General features: G+C 53.1%; 1 protein-coding gene across 8 annotated transcripts in view; it reads right to left on the bottom strand.

Annotated features, from left to right (window-relative positions):
• Positions 1-18,636, bottom strand: part of MRC2 (mannose receptor C-type 2) — a 50,258-nt gene that overhangs the window by 18,249 nt on the left and 13,373 nt on the right. For all 8 annotated transcript variants that reach the window (XM_044744708.2, XM_044744705.2, XM_044744706.2 and 5 more), the window contains exons 2-6: positions 5,096-5,497; positions 3,880-4,053; positions 3,492-3,656; positions 3,150-3,263; positions 2,477-2,620 (exon numbers count right to left, since the gene is read on the bottom strand). In XM_044744708.2, coding sequence (XP_044600643.1) covers positions 2,477-2,620; positions 3,150-3,263; positions 3,492-3,656; positions 3,880-4,053; positions 5,096-5,497 — 999 coding nt within the window. The remainder of the gene's footprint in view (positions 1-2,476; positions 2,621-3,149; positions 3,264-3,491; positions 3,657-3,879; positions 4,054-5,095; positions 5,498-18,636) is intronic.

Genomic DNA, 18,636 nt, shown 5'->3' with positions numbered 1-18,636 from the left:
ACAGGACAGGCCCTCTGGCTGGGGCTCTCAGAAAGAGATGGGCAGGGTTTTGGGCCAGCCCAGCCCCAGGAGCCTCAGTTTCTTCCTCTGTAAATGGGATTTCCTGCTATAAGATTCAAACTTCACTCATGTGCACCTTGCTTAATAAATGAAACCACCATCATTATCTCAAATAACACCTATTCAGTGTGGACTTGGTGCTGGCCCTGGCAGTGCAGGATGACGGGAGTGGGAAGACGGGGTCCACGGGGTGGGCAGCTCGCGAAGTCACTGCTGACTGGGAGGCATCCCCTGGCTAGGATTTCCCCTCTTGCTCCTTCCCCTATCCCCAGCTCCTCTCCCTGTATCCTAGGGCTGAGAAACCGAGGGGTTCCAGGTCCTTCCTCGCCCTCACTTCCGTGCATTTCAGGTTCACCCTCTAGGGATCAAGTCCGAGGGCAGCTGAAGCAAACAAGCCCTCACTTGGGCCTTGGCAAGTGAAAACAAGACTTCCCCAACCACCCACAATGTCAGGCTCGGGCAGGAGCCTGCCTGGCGGGGCGGGAGAGCATATGCCCACTCAGAGCATCACCCCAGACTGGGATTCTGGGAGACACTCCAGGGTCCAGCCATACTGCTTTTTGGAGACATGGCAAAGTGGGTAGGGCTGAGAGCCTGTGCAGGCTTGCTCCTTGGCTCAGGACCTGTCAATCATCTCTTGTCGGCCACTGAGCTAAGACCCGAGGCTCCTGCCCCAGACAGAATCTGAGTTTAGTGGGTGTTCAGGCTCCAGACAGAACTGGAGTTTAGTGGGTACTCAGACCGGAGGGGTCTTGCTTTGGGCTGTGGGAGGAAGGGAGCTCAGGCAATGTGGATGCTTTGGGGTCACAATGGCACCTGCCTTCGAAATGACATGCCTTGAGTGAAGAGACCTGGAAGGCAGAACCCACCCAAGAAACTGCCTAGAAAATATGCCTCATGCAGAGAGACGTGGGCTGGGATGAAAGAGGACTTGGCGAGGGGCCAGTCCCACAGAAGGTCACAGATAGGCTAGCCTTGCCCACACCGGGCCCTCCCGTGGGCTCTCCTCCTTCAGGAAGCAGCTTCTGGGAAGACCTGGAATGGTGCCTGCCCCAGCCTCCCTCCAGCTAGAGGTGAGGTGCCTAGGATGTGGGGTGCCAATGTTTAAGCCTTTGCTCCTGACCCCCTAGGAGGGGAGGGGAGAAAGCAGTGGCTGACAGCCCTGAATCAATCTTTGGCAGCACTTTAACGGTCAGAAGCAGAAGTTTTGCAGCGTAAGCTCTTTACTTTCTATGGGTTTGTGATTTTTTTCTGGTTTCGACGTATTTTCCTTATAAAAATCCCCTCTTGACCATTCCCAGGATTACTGCAGTAGCCCCTCCAGCCTACGCTTAGACATCCACTGACCCCTGTGGAGATGCTTCTTTGGGCCAGGCCAGGTTACAGCCTTAGAACCACTCTACACGAGTTTATTCTTAATTTGCACCTCAGAGACTAAGCTGCTTGCTTGCCCAAGGCCACACACCAGTGAGGGGCAGAGTCCCCAGGCCAGTGCCCTGTCCATTGCCCCAGCTCCTCCACAGGCCCCAGAACCATCTCTGTCCCTGTGAATCACGAATGTGAGCAAGACGTTCTCAGCCTGAAAAAACCCGCAGAGGCTCCCGACAGCCCACCTGGCCCCACCCAGATTCCACGCAGCAGCCAAGACCCTTCAGGGACTGGCTGCAACCTGCCTTTCTGAACTGTTGTCTTCCCCAGGCCCTCGAAGCCAGTGCTTCTCAAACTGCACCTGCACAAGAATTGCCTGGGGATCCTGTGAAATGCAGGTTCTGATTCAATTAATCTGGGGTGGGGTCTGAGAGTCTGCATTTACAACAAGCTCCCGGGTGATGCTGTGCTGCTGGACCACACTGTAATTACTCAGCGTCTATACTCCCACCAGACTGCAATACTCGCCATCCTTAAAGCTGCTGAGTACTTTCATGCCTCCACACCCTTGCACACGCAGTTCGCTCCGCCAGGAATGCCCTTCCCTCACACCTCTTCATGCCTTTTTAAACTTACACTCAACTAGAAAGGCCCAAATCAAATGTCACTTCCTTAAACCCTGCTTAACTCTCAGAAGCTTAATCACTTTCTTCTCTAGCTATTTCTTCTCCTCTAAAATTTATTACATGTACTCTTATAATAGTTCATAATTCAGGATATTCCAATTGTGTGTGATGTCTGTCACCTCCGGGGGACTGTGTGACTGACACAAGGACACAGTGAATAACGCCAGCATTTAACACAGTTCTCAACAAATGCTCCCTGAATGAATTAACAGCACATTGCAATTTGTTCAGACTTTAGTTATTACATAAGAAGAGAGAGGATCAGAGACACCTTGTGCTGTGAGGCTGGGCTGGCTGTGGCCCTGACGAGCCCACCCCCACCCTGCTGCGGGGACCACGGCGCGCCGGGAGGGGGTGCTCACCAGGAGGCGGGGGCTCGGCCGTGGCGTTGGGCTTCTTCTTGCACACGTAGGGCAGCGCGATGCTGCAGTCGCGGTTCTGCCAGCCGCCCGAGGACTCCGTGCGGATCACTCCGCAGTTCTCCTCGCTCGGGTTGTCCGGCTGATCTGTGGGGAGGGCAGGGCGCCAGCGCCCCAGGAGACAGAAACTCACACCGGGCCCCGGGAGCCCTGCTCAGGAGCTCCTGCTCCCTCTGCGCCCGCGGGAGCCTGGGCCAGCTGGAGATGCCCAGCACTGAGCCCAGCCCTCCCTCACTGTGCACCGCGGGGCCCTCGCTGCCTTCTCACCTGGGCCCACATGGTCCTGAACCCTCTACTCAGCAACCGGCAGTAGCCCCACCCGCCTCCCTGGCCAGTCTGCTGGTGCCCTGAAAGAACGGGTGCATGCGACTGAGGGGGTGAGTGGGGCCGCAATGAGGTCCACACCCCGGGCCCTGTGCCCTGTGCCCTGGGGAAAGGGCATCAGTTCCTAATCCAGACAAAGGCACCGCATAGCCTAGTGGGGCCCCAACCAGCAGGGGGTGGAACGCCCCGCACCCCCCAACTGCTTGCCTGGAGTAAGGGAGGAGAGGAGTAAAGAGGGGGCCCCGTGCCTTTGGGGGGCCCAGCTACCCTGTGCCCCGATCTGGCGCCTCACCACTCTCCCAGTTGAGGTACTTGAGGGGCGAGTTGTCCGACCACTGCCAGCCTCCACTGGTGTCCAGGTCATTAAGGCCAATCCATAGTGTGGAGCTGTAGCCAGTGAGGAGCCCTGACAGCAAGAGGGCGACAGTGAGAAGGGGATCACCTCATCCTGTCCTTCACTCTGCCATGCCAACAGCATCCTTACCCCCCCAGAAGGGCTCAGGGCCCTCCAAAGGTGGGGAGCAGGTCTCAGGCTCCTGCCCCTCCGTTTCCGGGCCCCCAGGGCAGGTCAGACCCCAGCCAATCAGCCTGGTACCCGAGGGCTGGCCGCCCCCCCCCCTCCCCCGCCCCTCACCATTGATGTAGGTCTGCTCGTGGATCTCAGTGATGCTCAGCAGATCTGCCCCCTGCTGCTCGCAACTGGCCCATGCCTCCCTCCAGGACAGCGTGGACTGGAAGTTAAACTGGTAGCAGCTGTCGGTCAGCTGGTCCTTGTCCCAGAAGGTCTCACAGTCATTACCTGCCACCATGACAGCCACACATGGGTCCCTCCCCCTTCCTCTCCTTCAGGGCCCACGTGGGGGTCTCTCAAGGATGCAGAGATCCCACATAGGCTGCTCCATGCTACAAAGAGGAGCTGCTTCTCACTCCAGTCCCAAAAGTTCTGCCACCCACACTGAGGTCCCTCGGAGCCAGCCTCCCACCTGGAGCCCCCTGGCCCGCCCGCCAAGCCCTGCTCTCACTCTTGATGGGGCAGAAGCCCCAGCGCTCGTCCTTGCCATAGTCCTGGGTGGTGGCGCACCACAGATGCCCGTCCTCGCGGCCCGTGCTGGTGCAGCCATGGAACCACTGGTTGTCATACTTGAAAGGGATGGTGCACGGCTTCCCATGGGAGTTCCCCTGGATGGTGTAGACCTCTGCAGGAGAGGGGAGCCAGGCTCTTGGCATCCGGACCCCAGAAACTGCCCCTCCCACCCCCAAGGGAAAATCCCCTGTAACTCAGGGTGGGGGATGGGGTGGGAGCTGGGGGCAGGGATCAACAGAGTGGGAAAGGTGGCAGTAGCACCAGACAGTGGCTTTAAGGCTCCCTCTGCCGTCAGGTCAGCCCAGGAGCCTGGGAGAGGTCCTGCTGCTCATCCCATAGGACTGGGAAGAGGTTCCCTCAATGTCCGTAATGCCTGTCCAAAATCCAGCTGGGTCAGGCGGCCTCCAAGTCACGCACAGAGGTCAGAGCCTGAAGAAATCCCTGCTCAGCTCCCCAGCCCAGGGGCTCCAGCCTCCCTACTGTGCGCCCCTCCTGCCCAAGTTCCACCTTGGAACTCAGGGTAGCTTCCAGGAAAAGGACCCCCAGGATGGAGCTGCCCACCATGAAAGGCCTCTCGCTGGGTGACACTGGTCCCTGTGCACCCCTGCAAAATGGGGATCACGACATCTGTGGTGTTAACCTTGGGTCTCTCTGGAGAGTGGGCCTGGGGAAGGGAATTTTCATTTAATTTTACTTTGTAAACTTTTGTACTACTTGAAGTCTTTATAAGCATGTCATAGCTTTGCAATTTTTTAAAACGTAAATTAAGGGGCTGGCCCAGTGGTGTAATGGTTAAATTCGCATGCTCCACTTCACTGGCCCAGGGCTCGTGAGTTTGGATCCCAGGTGTGGACCTATACACCACTCATCAAGCCATGCTGTGGTGGCACCCCACATATAAAATAGAGGAAGATTGGCACAGATGTTAGCTCATGACCAATCTTCCTCACCAAAATAGATAAATAAATAAAGTAAATTAAATGTTTTGAAGTTACTTTTCTTAATTATTCAAAAATGCTTCCCATTACAACTAAAGACATGAGTGCCAGAGGCTGCAGAGACCAAAGGCCTTGTCAGCCCGGAGTCTGTTCCTCTATGGCTGCAGGCCCCCTGACACCAGAGGCCCCATCCCTCTCCTGCAAGCAGCCTCTCACCATAGTAGGGCCGAGCACATAGATCCTCGTCACTGCCATAGATGCGCCACTGGCCACTGCGGGTCTGGTCACCACGCTCAGGGGTGCCAGCCTTGGAAGTGTTGCTGGCACGGCCCCCCAGGAGCAGGGACAGCTGGTCACCCAGTGTGCGACAGTGCCAGCGAAGATTCAGTGCCTCCCGGTCACATTCGTACATGCCCAGGGAGGCTGTGGTGTTGGTGCCCGGCCAGCCTGTGCCCAGGCACTGCATGGTACCCAGGTTGAAGAGCCGGTTTCGGGAGACCCATTTCCAGCGCTGGGCAGGAAGACTGGCGTTGCAGCCTGGGGAGACTCTGACTTGCCCACCCTGGGCCTCCAGGCAGCCCTGCAGTCCATGGCTGAAGATGAGGAAGATGTTGGGTTCTGGAAGGGAAGGCAGGACATGAAGCCACCACAAGGGCTCTCTCAATGGCCCTCGATGGCCAGTGCCGCCCACAGACACTGACCATGTGCCCGGCACGAGTTGTCAGCCTTCTCTCATGTTAGCTCACTCAGTCATCACTCTGGCCCTTTGAGGTGGGAGTGAGAGGCACTGCTGTCCCCTTGTGCCCAGCTGAGGCACAGCCTGCATGCCAGCCTCTGTTCTGGCCCCGTGCCCACCTGGAGGCAGGACTCGGCCCTTTGTCCCACCCCCAAAAGCAAATCCAACTGCACATGGCGAGCGTATACTGTACACTTTTCTGACGATCTCATGCGGGGTGGCGGAGGCATTTACATCACACACCACATCGCGACCTTTATCCCAATGTCTGTTACATGGCGTGGTTTTTCTGCCAAAGTTCTTCTCCTGCGTGGAGTCATTCATGTCACCCCTTGCCCCTCAGCTCCACTGGCTCCATCCTTTCATCTCATTTAGAATCTTCTCAAACCACTCACCCCCTATACCCAACCATTCATGCCCCCCATAACCATTTCACTCATTTTTCAGATGGCATTTAGCTCTCTGCTTCCCCAATCCTGCATCTTCTCACCCATCAGCTCACTGAGCACCCCATGGAAGACGTGACTTCGTCCCCAGCACACCGACTTTACAGATTAGAAATGGAGACTTAAATTTATACAAAGTAGGTTCATGGTTGTCTGGGGGCAGGCCCGGGGTGATGGGAACGGGGAGTGACTGCTACAAGGTACACGGTTTCTTTTGGGGGTGATGAAAATGTTCTCAAATTAGCTTGTTATGATAGTTGCACAACTCTGTGAATATACTAAAAGCCAATTAATTGCACATTTTAAATGCGTGAGTTTTACAATATGTGAATTATATCTCAAAGCTGTTATATCTTAAAGCTGTTATTATCTCTTAAAGGTGTTGAGAGAGAGAAAGAGAAAGAAAGGGAGAGTAAGGAAGCAAGAAACTGACATGAGTCTAGAGACACGAAGTGACCCACTCCCAGTATTACACGGCCAGTTAGCAAACCCCGGTCTCTCTGACACCCAACTTCACCGCCTTCCTCTTGCTCCTCGGTTGCCCCTTAGTACACAACACACACAGCCCGGTCTCCAAAGAACATTTGCATCCACTAGCTACCAGCTCCTCAGGATAGTTTTCATGCCTCGAAAGCATGAATCTGACTGCTAGGGTTCAAATCCCAGCTCTGCCACTTAATGTGTGACTCAGGCAAGTTGCTTAAACCTCTCTCTGATTCATTTTCCTCACCATGACTCCTATAAAGGTTAGATGAGATAAACGTGTAAAGTGCTTGGAACAGGGTCTGGTACATAATAAGATCACTATAAATTATTATTATAGGTAAAGAAATTGACTAAGGGTGGTGAAATGATCTGACTAGAGTCACAAGGCTGGTAAGAGAGGGAGCTGAAATTTGCTCCCAATCTTCTGAATCCAAACCCCAAGCTCTTTCTGTTCTGCCATGTTGGCTTCATCACCCCTCTATAGGCTGTTCTCCAGGGCCAGCCAGAATGATCTTTTTTTGTGTTTTTAAAGATTGGCACCTGAGCTAACATCTGTTGTCAATCTTTTTTTTCTTCTTCTTCTTCTCCCCAAAGCCCCCAGTACATAGTTCTAGGTCCTTCTGGTTGTGGCATGTGGGATGCTGCCTCAGCATGGCTTGATGAGCAGTGCCACGTCCACGCCCAGGATCCAAAGCGGGAAAACCCCGGGCTGCCAAAGCAGAGTGCGCGAACTTAACCCCTGGGGCACGAGGCTGGCCCCTGATTATAATTCTCTTCACAGCATTTATTATTATCTGATATTTTTTTTCAACATCTGGGTTAGCTGTGAGGCTGGGCCCACTGACTATTTTTCCTCTGGATTATGGGTCACTTTTTCCTGCCGCTTGCATGTCTAGTAATTATTATATACTGGACATTGTGGATAATATTATAAGGAGTCTGAATTTTTTTTTATTATATACTGGATGCTGTGGATGATATGTTATAAGGAGCCTGGATTTTTTATTTTCCTAAAAAGAATGTTGAGTTTTGTTCTGACAAGCAGGTAAATTACTCATGGATCACCTTGATCCTGTTGGGTCTTGGTTTTAGGCTTTGCTAGGGTGGGGTTGTTTTGGTTTTCCTTTAGTTTTAGGGTGTGGCCCTCAGGCCCCGGTTTAATCACAAGGTGAGGCCCTTCTGGAGTTCCAAACGAACACCTTAGGCAATTACCGAGCTCCTCCAACTTGGTGGAACTTGAATTCCACCCTCAGCTTCCTCAGCACCAGGCAGCAACTGACACTTCTGCCTCCCAGCGGCTGTCTCCTGCCGGGTCCTCAGAGCCTGCCCACGCCCAGCTAAGGAGCCGCCAAGGATTTCAGGAGGATGACAGGATGACAGCTCTATGGCTCCTTCCTCTCCAAGATCTTCCCTCTCAATTTTTAGCTTTTCTGGTGGCCACAAAGTCTGACCAGTAAAAGTGCCACTTTCTGTGTGAACTCTTCAAACAGGGCAGTTCTCTCAGGGTCCGGGAAGCTGCTTAAATGAGCCAGTCTCTTCATCTGCTTCTCTTCTTTCAAGGACTGTTGGGAGGGAATGGCCCCAAGCACCTGCCTGGTTCTGGTTGCTGTCCAGGGCCTTCAAACCACTGTATTGTATATTTTATCTTAGTCAATGAGCGTTCTTGGCCAGAGAGTTGGACTGATCCACACCACCTGCCACGTCCAGGACCAGACTCGCTATCTGACATGCTGTTGGTTATTTTCTGTGTCTCCCCTTGTTCACAGGCTGCCGAGGATTTTCTGTCTTCTCTATTGGTACCTATAACTCTGCCTGCCACATAGCAGCACCTAATAAATACCAACGAACACATGAATGAAGGGATGGATCTCATGCCCAGATAACAACCAAAACCCACCAGTCTAGCTTTCTGCTGCTTGTCCTAAGTGCCAGATTAATTTTCCTAAGGCAGAGTGGGCACGGCTCCTGTCACTGAGCACTCAAAACACCACAGCGGCAAGGCTGGTGGGGCGGGGACGCTGGGTGCTCCATTCTTCGACAACACCGGGATGGGGGCCCTCTCTGGGCAAGATACAGGTGACCTCCTGAAGGATCACTAGGGTGACTGCCACAGCTGATCCTCCTCTCTCGGGGCCCCCGCCCCTCAACCTCCTCCTTCCTCCCCAGCCACCCTCTAGGAACCATAAACTGGCCCCAGGCCTTGAGCCAGGCTTGCCCGAGCTCCTCTCGGGACTGAGGATTTGATTCTCAGAAACCCCACTCCAGCGAGGACAGTCAGTAGTAACAGAGAGTGGCCCTTGGCAGGGGGTAGGGAAAGGGCCTGGGACCGGAAAAGGGAGAAAATCGTGCTTGCTTTTATAAATGCTTCTCAGAGATAGGACTGGACAGTGTGGTCCAAAATGTCACCAGAGCCCACAGCAGCCCAGGCGGACAGTACCTTCCCTCCGCCCCAGCCAGAAAACCACACATGAACCAAAGTAATTCCGGCCGGGCTGCCAGTCATAACAAATGGCAAATGAAGAGTCCAAAAGAGGTCCGTGTCAGTCGGGAGAGGCAATTCCAGGATCAGGCTACCCTCCCTTCACTCAAGAGATAAGGAAACCGAGGCCCAGAGAGGGGAAGAGGTTAGGACGCCCAGTCGCAATAACTTTCAAGGCCTCAGTTTCCTCCTCGTCACATGAATCATGGCTGCAAGTCCCCTCCTCCCTCTGACGTCCTAGGTTCTGTGTTCAAATCCACAAATCTTCCCGGAGTGCCCGCTATGTGTGCAGCATGTCCCAGGCAGTGCTGGGGTCACAAGGAAACATCCCTCACCGTGCTGGTTAGAGATCAGCGGGTTTGGACACAGCAAGACACGAGGGCAAACAAGCCCTTAAAATCCGGGTGTCTAGGGGCGTAGGAGGGAGCCATGCCTTCCAGGCGCAGGCAGGCTCTCTGAAGATACTGAGGATCCAGAGGAGGCAGAAGGTGAAGAATGCGGTCACAGAACTTCCTTGGCAGCAAATGAGAAGAGGACGAGGAATTTGGGAGGAGAGGCAGGCCTACAGAAGAGGCACAAAGCAAAAGGGGAGGCCGAGAGGAATTCTTGGAGGTGGATCCCAGGGACTCTGCCACACTGGGGGCCGGGGGCTCTTGTGAGAGCGTTTTCCTCCCAAAGTCGAGAGGTGGGCCTAGGCCCTCACAGAAAGGAGGTTCTATCTCCAGGGCTCGATGGAGGAAGAGCTCAAGTCCAGCCTTGGCCAAGCTGGAAATGCTAAGGGGAGAGGGAAGGCAACAAAGGCGTTTTGAGACTGACTCTGGGTTCTTTGCATCCATGCTCTCAGCAAGCACACAGGAAGCAGCAGAAGGAGCTCCAAGTATAGAGGCCTGATGCCCCCCATCCTGAGAAGGCCCTCTCCAGGCTTACCCCCTCCTAGCCTCACTCCACACTGCAGGTGTCAGTGAGGGCGTGACAGTGCCCCTCACTAGGACCTTGGTATGGCCCTCCCCAAGGACAAAGACAGCCTCTCGTGTTTTGTTGACAACCACACCATGCCTAGCACAGAGCTATGGGCCAAGCTGCGGCTCATTATGTACTTGTTCACTGAGTGAATAAATGAATGACGCCAGACAGGGAACTGTGCACTGAGTATCAACAGGATGTCATCCATCCATTCATTCATTCAAAAACATTTATTGAGAATTTCAGAGGTGCCAGGCATGATGGTCCCAGGCACCGAGGGTACGGTGGTGAACAGTACAGACATGATCCGGCCTCTATCATCCTATGATCTGGTAGGCGCTGGGCTCCGCATGGAAAATAAGGAGATGATAACAGAATCCTTGCCCTCACTGAGCAGCCCATAGTCTCTGACCTTTTGATTTTGTCTGCCGAACAAACTTCCCGTGCCCTTCTTCCTACTACTTATAATTTTCCTGCAACTGTGGCTATGTGAGTGGGCAGAAGGCTCACTCTTGGCTAGGAACAGTGTCCATCCCCCTGGCCACAACTCAAACTAAAATGACCAGAGTCCCCCCAGAACACATGACGTTTTCTCTCTCTGTTGAGATAGGTAAACTGGGGCTGCCAATGGCCATGTTTCTCACTATGAGGGAAAGACCTTTCTGCTATAGGCAAGAAAGGGGATAACACAGAAAGAGACGCGGAGCTGAGAGATGAAAGGAGAGGTGAGTCCGAGTGGTGCTGGACGTCCAGTGAGTCCCTGAGCTCCTGCAGCCCTTCCCTCCACCCTGTGAGTCACTCAGGATCACTTGCGGCCTCATTCCCTTTCTTTGCTGAGCTTGTTTGCATTGGGTTTCTGTCCTCATGACCAAAAGAATCCTGATAAACACACAACCCTATGTCTTGGAGCCAGACCCTTTCTCCCAGTCTGGAACACTGGTTCGTTCTCACTGCTCCCTGGGAGGCTACTGTTCCAGGATCCCCTCTGACTGTCAGACCAGGAATGAGATTCTTGGCTGCAGCATCTGGGCCATGTCAGAGGAGGTACTTGGAGGCTGGACACCACCCCATCCTCCTAATCACCCTTCTGGTTGCTCCGCCATTGGCTTTCTCATCCATGCAGATGACAAGCACTTATGAAGCACTGGACCAGGCACCACGGGGAAATTAGACAGTATGGCCTCTAGAGCCATACCGAAGCTAGAGAGGCAGAACTCAGGAAGCAATCCATGAAAAAGTTACAAGCAACACATCAACAAGTGTGCAAAACTGTCAGACCTAATTTATACTGCATGGTTGGGGGTGAGGGCGTTGGGTCGAAATGGATTTTCCAGATACCTGAAGTGTGACAGGACTCTTTCAATGTGGAGTCCACACTTTCTTGCTTCTCAGACATCCAGGTCATCACCCTGGAGATTTATTTCTGTGCTCAGAGGCAACTGGGTTTTAAAGCTATCTGCCCCACACTGAGTAACCTGCCTCCTCCCTCCCGGGTGACAGTCACTGTGGCCTCCTTTCCTTTCCCGTCTGCTGAAAGGTACACGCAATGCTTTGGTGGAGTCCTGAGGCTCACGGCAAAGCCTCACAGCCTCTGTCTCTCAGGAGCAGACTCTCAGCTGTCCCTGTGGCTTCCCGGACTCAGCGCAGCAGCGGAGGCAGCCAGAGGTCTGACCTCGAGGAGACGGCTGCTCCCTGTCACAAGTTGAAGACATCACGCTGAAGGAAGCTGAGGGGAAGTTAATTCTAGCACAGTGCCTGGCACGCAGCAGACTCTCCACAAAGATCTGCTGAATGAGAGGCATGCCTAACACAGCCCTGGAAGGCTCCAGCACAGACCAGGACAAAGAGGGTGTTCCAATTTGGGGGAACAGCAGGAACAAAGACCGAGGAGGGCCTAGCGACCTGCCTAGCTCAGCTGCTAGAAAGCTGGGGACCAGGGGCCTGCTGGTGAGCCCTGGGAGCTGGCCAGATTTGGTCCTCCAGGGTGGCCTCCAGCCTCTGAGTTTCTCCACAGTCGGTCCCCCTCCCCAGGCAACGCAGAGGCAAGGGGTCATCCCAGGGAGAGCCAAGGGCCGCCCGCAGGGCCGAGAGCCAAGAGGAGCAGCTGTTTTCAATGAGCCACTTGGCCCTGAGGCTAGGCCTGGAAATGTCCCTGAGTCAGCAGAAGTGGCCAGCCCCACCCTGCTGAGGGGCCAACCCTGGGGACCCACACCCCACCCTACGCCACCCTCTGCTAGAGCCTGTGTCCATGTCCTTGCATGCACATTGGACCTGGCAGGGGGGTGGGGCATCCCTTTTACAGAGGTCAGGGGAGTCACATGATGTGGAGACCCCATACTCTGTCCAACTGCGCAGTATCTACACCAGTATCCTGAGTTAAGGTGGGCTTCCATCTACCCTGCCCCCTCCTCCCCAGCGGCGCCTCCATTCTAGCCAGGCGAAACTGCTTGCCCTTCACTGCTTAGGGCCATGTGACTAAAGCGAACACACGGCCTCACCGAGGCTCCGTTGCCGTCACATGCATGCGTGTGTGCAGTGTCTCTCTCTGCAGCTGCAGTGAGCTTCCTCTATCATTCGGTTCTAGAAATGCTTTTCTCCCCGCCTAAATCACGTTTGCTGCAAAATGTGATATGCTGTTGTTCTAGGCAGATGTTAAAGCAAACTCTGGCAGGGAATGGGTTAAGAGGTGGGCTTTTCACCTCCCCCTAATAAATACAAGAGAAGGGGGATATGAGGAGGTGGTGGGGAGTGGGAATTCGTGTAAATTCGGAAATGCAAGTTTTTCACCCTCCCTATGGCTCTGCCGGGTCCCCTGGGTCTCCCAGGTGGGGCTTTCTGGGAATGCAAATCCTCACCCGCCCCGGCCTCCCCTCTGGGGATTTAATGGCGTTTGATCTCCTACCCTGCTGGCTTTTGTCTTCTTAGACTAAAGCGTCACAGTTTTTCAGCCTGTCCTTTCCCAGGCCCCATCTTGCAAGATGAAGGAGGGCAGCCACCGAACCCGGACAGGACCGATCTCGTCTCTAATCTCTGGTCAGACCTGACACCGTCCGCTCCCGGGCCACTCCCGCGGCCTCGCTCCCCTGCTCTTTCCCATCGTCTCTTGCTCACTGGAGCATCCCAGGAGCTGGCACACCTAGACCCCCTCCTCCGTCATCCCAGCCTCCAGGATCTGAGGCGCTGGGACCCGGGAGTCCTCGGAGTTCTGGGCCTTCGGGACCGCCGCTTACACTCTGCGGCCCGCCGGGACCATGCCACGCGCCGCTCCCCCCGCGCCGCCCCCACCCCCCCGCCCCGGCCACGCGCCGTCCCGCCGCGCTGCGCGCCCCCCGGCCACGCGCCTTCCCCCCGCGCCGCGCCCCCCGGCCACACCCCCTCCCCCAGCGCCTCGCCGCCCGTTCCCTGCGGCGCGCCCTCCCACAGCCGCGGCCCTCCCCGCGGTGCGCGCTCCCTCGGTGATGGGCCGTCCCCCTTCCCAGCGCCCCGTCTCCGCCGCGCCCCAGGACGTTTGGGCGCGGAGCCTCCCCCGAGGCCCCGAGGTCGGCCGGGCGCCCGGCCCAGCTCTGCAAACGCGGGGTCTGCGCGGCCCGCAGCCAAAATAAACAGCCCCCAGCCACTTCCTTCCCCGGGGGGCAGCTTTCACAATGACGGCCGGCTCCGGTCGCGGCAGGAAGTGGTTTTCTGGGCCAGTACAATCCCCGCTCACTGACCCAGACGCGAAGGGCAGAATCCAGGAATGGGGATCGGAGCGGGGCCGAGCGCCGCGTCTGCCGCTGGAAGGGAGCGCGCGGGGGCACAGCCCTGCCGCGGCGCAGAGGCCACCTGCCCGCTCCCCATCCCACCCCGATGGCAGTGCCCACCCGCTCGGTCCAGCCGGCCCCGGAAGCCTCTGCGGAGCCACACGTGCTTTATTTATCCGTGGGAAGGAGTCGTGAGTAGATGATTTCATAAAATCAACAACAGAAGAGCCCTTTGGAGCTCCAGCCACAACACCACCTTTGGTGCTCCATACCTGGTTCACTGAGGATGAATAAATGAATGAGAGAATTTGTTAGGAGGCAAATTTAGAGAGAGCATTTTTTTAAAATTTAGTTTTGACAAACTGGCTGCAGAGGGGGAAGGGGAGGGCGCTGACCTAAAGCTAAAATATTAGAAGCCCAATGCTCACTGCGAAGTCAACAGAAATAAAGAATCTCCTTTGGGCCTTTCTGTATTTTCCAATTTTTTCATAGTGAAATAAATATTTTTAAAAACGTATATACCCACTCACAAAAAAGAAATGTTGAGAATTATACTGAAATGTAATGATTTGCTTGTAGAGGAATTGAGGTTTCAAATATAAACATTCGATTCACAAGAAACACTTTATGAACAATTTCTAGGTAGCAATCTTTCAAGTAACAGAAAAAAAGGGTAGAGATTCCCAGCTCCCGGCCCAGGAGGTCCTCAAGGGCCAGGGCCCCTTGAGGGCCCAGGTTCTGTTCTTGGTCTTTCCATGACCTGGGCGTTTGCCTGGATAGTCTGGACTCATGATAAATATGTGTCAAACGACAGAATGAATATGAATTGAGGGATCTTAGAATTCCTGTCATCAATCCTTTAGAATGTGGAAACTGAACCGCGGGAATGTTAAGCGACTTACCCAAGGATATTCAATACACCATGACCTTTTCATTAGGACTAAAACTTGAAGTCCTGAACAGCAGTGCCAGTATTTGCTTATATAAATTGACCAAATAATTTATTGCCTCATATTGAGAATGAAAAGGGGAGTTCATAATAATTACACCAGTACAATAAGCTTGAACCAGGACTGCCCCAGGCAAACTAGGACATATGGTCACTTATGGAAAGAGACACATTATGATACAAGTTAATGTCTACCATGTACTTGCTACGTACCAGGCACTGGGTTCCAAGGCTTTCTCCTTGATAATCCTCTTGTTGATCCTAATAGCAGCCCTCAGAAGTAGGTCAAATTCCTATCTCTATTTGACAGATAAGGAAACTGAGGTATTAAATAACTGAGAGATCAAACATTTTGATAACGCAATTAACAAGGAGCAAAGCTGGGGTGGGAGGCGAGGCAGACTAGTTCCAGAGCTGAGCTCACTAACTATTCCAGGTACTTTAAACCTGATAACCCACAGGCAAGTCGTATTTGGCCTTCACAGTGTGTGAAAGAAAAGCGAGCCAACATTTAAAACTGAAGAGATTCCACATAAAAATCTGGAGTTCCAGCTTCTCTCGGAAACACTGGGAGGCCTGACAACCCTGAGCCAGCGTGCCTGCAGGGAGCCAGTCATATTTTCTGGGTGGAGCTGTCCACCTGGGAGGGGGCTCAGCAGCTTGCCACCGTCCCTAGCCATCCCCACCCATCCCAACACTGAGGTGGAATGAGGACAGCCATACATTACCATGCGGGCACTAGTGTTTTTATCAGAGTGGAGAAACATTCCTTAGTATCCTGTCTCTATTAAGAAAGACCAGAGGACTGTGACTAGTTCAAAAGTGCAAAGGGGGGAGGTCCTCTAAATTAGGCTCCATCGCCCCGTGACCACAATTTCCCTGTGACACGCTGCATTCCTTTCACCAGACACGTCTGAACCGCAGCATGATAGGATCCTGAGAAATCATGACATGTGTCATAACAAGCTTTTGCTCTACTCACTGGCAATTCTCTGACCTTCTGACGAGGCAAGACTTAAGCTTGTGTTTGGTTCTAAAAGCAAAGCATGGCTCTCTTTAAAGTCAACTGAATTTAGAATCTCTTTTGCTTGGGAACCTTCAGGATCTCCCTAAAACTATATGCCAAAGATTAAACACCTGTGACTTCTGCAACGACAGGCCAAGGGGACCATAATACCCCTACCTTCTCGGGAGGCACATGGTGGAGAGGTTAAGAGGGCAGCTCTAGAATCTGGACCCCCCAGATTCAAATCCCCACTTGGGCCCTGGGGCTGGCTGCCTTACTCCTGCAGCCTCACTTAGGGGAGGACACTAATAAGACCCATCTCTTGGGTTTCTGGGAGGATTAATCAAGAAAACACCTGAAGATGATCTGTGCCGGGTAAGCACTCTGGAGCAGAAGACCACTATTGCTTTTTGATATTTTAGCAAGAGCCTCTGCCCTGACTGGGGCCGTGAGCTGGAGAATCTGTTTGTTTCAGAGCAGAGAGCCTGGGAACCAGGCTTAGCCGACACTGGAATCTGGATGAGAGGAAACGGTGAGAGGAAATAAGGCCAAGGACTCAAGTGTTTAAGCTGCTCTTCAGAAGAATTAAAAGAAAAACAAATCCACAGTCCAGATGCAGAGTCCTCCCCCCATTTCCCCTGGGTGCCCTGACAACCATCCTTTGTGGCCTCTGAACTTTTGGATCCCTCCTCAGGTGCGCCTGGAAGGGAGATGCAAGAAGAGGTGGTGGGGAGGGTGTCAGAGGAAAGTGGGGGGATTTCTGGGAGTCAGGACAGCCTGGGCTGTAGTGTTCTCCCCGCCACCTTCTGGTTCTGCAGAAATAAACGCCAAGGGCAGGCGGAAGAGAAAATGAGGTCACAAAATACACAGCTGGAAGGGAGTGTGAGGAAGGAGGGGGGTAGCGCCCGCGCCACTTGACCTGGCGGATGCTGAGACTGGAGGAGGAGGACAGAGTCAACATGAGACCCTCCTCGCTGGGACCCAGGCAGTCACTTGGCAGTGAGCCCCTGACCTACAAGACCGGGAGGAGGAAAGGGGTGGGCCGGTGCAGGCTGAGAATGGAGATCCAGCCCAGGAGTTCAGGTTCTGATTCGGCCACTACAATCTAGAGGACCTTAGGGGGCTCTCTTTTCTTACCTGTAAACTGAATTATAAAACACCCTCCCTACCTCTTCACAGGTTCCTGGGGAAATCTACAGGGAAAGACCCACGAGAATATTGACATGTTTTTTAGGGTCGGTCTCCCCCATTAAACAGTTCCTTGAGAGCAGGAACTGTGTCTTATCCATTCGTCTCCTCTGTGCGGGGCATACAACAGGTGCTCCATACATGCATGTTGAACTGAGGTGGAAAGGCAAGCTGCCCTGTGTCCTGTGGGTATGGGTTTAACACCCTCTAAAGGAGCTCCTCCTTAAAAACAGATCTACAGGGGCTGGCCCAGTGGCACAGCGGTTAAGCATGCACATTCCGCTTCAGCAGCCCAGGGTTCACCAGTTCAGATCCTGGGTGTGGACCTATGTACCACTTGTCAAGCCATGCTGTGGCAGGCATCCCACATAAAACAGGAAGATGAGCATGGATGTTAGCTCAGGGCCAGTCTTCCTCAAAACAAAAAAACAAAAAAACCCAGATCTACATATGGATAACGAATGGAAGTGAATAAGGGAAACATGAAATTTTTGTTGTGCCAGGAGGTTGGGATTATGCATAACTTTCTATTATATTATGTTGTTTCCAGAGTAAATAAAACTGAGAGAAGGGAGACACGGGAGCATCTTAAGATGTTTCAAGGAACCAAACCTCTTGATTTCCCCAGAACCGGGCTTGGTGTTCAGTGACAGACACAAAGGGTCACACACACAACACCCCACTACCACACTCTCCATTGTGACGTCACCCAGACCTAGAATAGCACACTACACTGGACCTGTTAAGGAATGTCTGTGCGAGTCCCCCCAAATTCCTTCTCTTTCCCCACCCTTTCACTCCCTTTTCCTGATTTCCTCTGTACATTTTTAGGACCACATAAAAAAAGTACCGCCCCCACAACCCTTGCTGTTCCTCCCTCCCTGACACTAATTAAAAGTCAGTGGCGTGCTTAAGAGAGCTCAGCCTCTGGATACAAGGCTGGGTTTCAATGCCTGCTCTTGAGCTAGTCATTTGACCTCTTCATCCTTCAGCATCCTCATCTGTTCAGTGGAGAAAATACTCCTTGTGTTTATCGCATGTAACAATTACTGAGCATATGTACCAGGAGCCGTGCCTGGTGCTGCCCACCGGGTGGTTGGCAGGACTGGTTAGATCATGGATGGAAAGGCCTCACCACCTGCCCCACACGAAGCGTCTTCACAGTAGGAGGAGAATTTGGCAACAAATATCAAAAGCCTTCAAAAGCACAAGGCTTTGACCCCAGAATTCACTTCTTAGGAATTTAACTTAAGGAAATAATTAAGAATCTATGCAAAGACTTAGCTACACAGCATTAGTTATAATAGCAATGATGGGAGAAATTAATGTCCAAAAATATGATGTTGACTGCATAAACGGAAATACACTCATGTAACAGAATACTGCGCAGACAATGAAAATTCATTTATAAAAGAGTATTTAGACATGGATTGAGGTTCACATTCTAACTGGAAAAAAATCCTGAATGTTTACTATGACCTCATTTCTATTTTCCTTCAAATTAAGTAAAGTCTGAAAAGACATTTTTGCATCCTTGTTCTTAAACTTGGGTATCTGGGCAGACAAGCCTGCTTACAATGCAAGTGCCCAGGCCCTACAGCAGACCAAGTGAGTGCGAATCTCAGGGGGAAGGCGTATCCGGACCGTAGACAAGATTCTCAGGCCATTCCGAGGCACACCACCGTTTCAGAAGCACTGGACGTGCCTAAGTGTTAACAGTGGTTATCACTAACTTATGGGATAGCTCGTGATTTTTATCTTCTC

Source organism: Equus asinus, chromosome 13 (genome assembly GCF_041296235.1).
Source record: "Equus asinus isolate D_3611 breed Donkey chromosome 13, EquAss-T2T_v2, whole genome shotgun sequence".
In the NCBI taxonomy this organism is placed as follows: domain Eukaryota; kingdom Metazoa; phylum Chordata; class Mammalia; order Perissodactyla; family Equidae; genus Equus; species Equus asinus.
The sequence above is the reverse complement of the archived record's forward strand: the minus strand, read 5'-3'. Positions and strand labels throughout refer to the sequence as shown.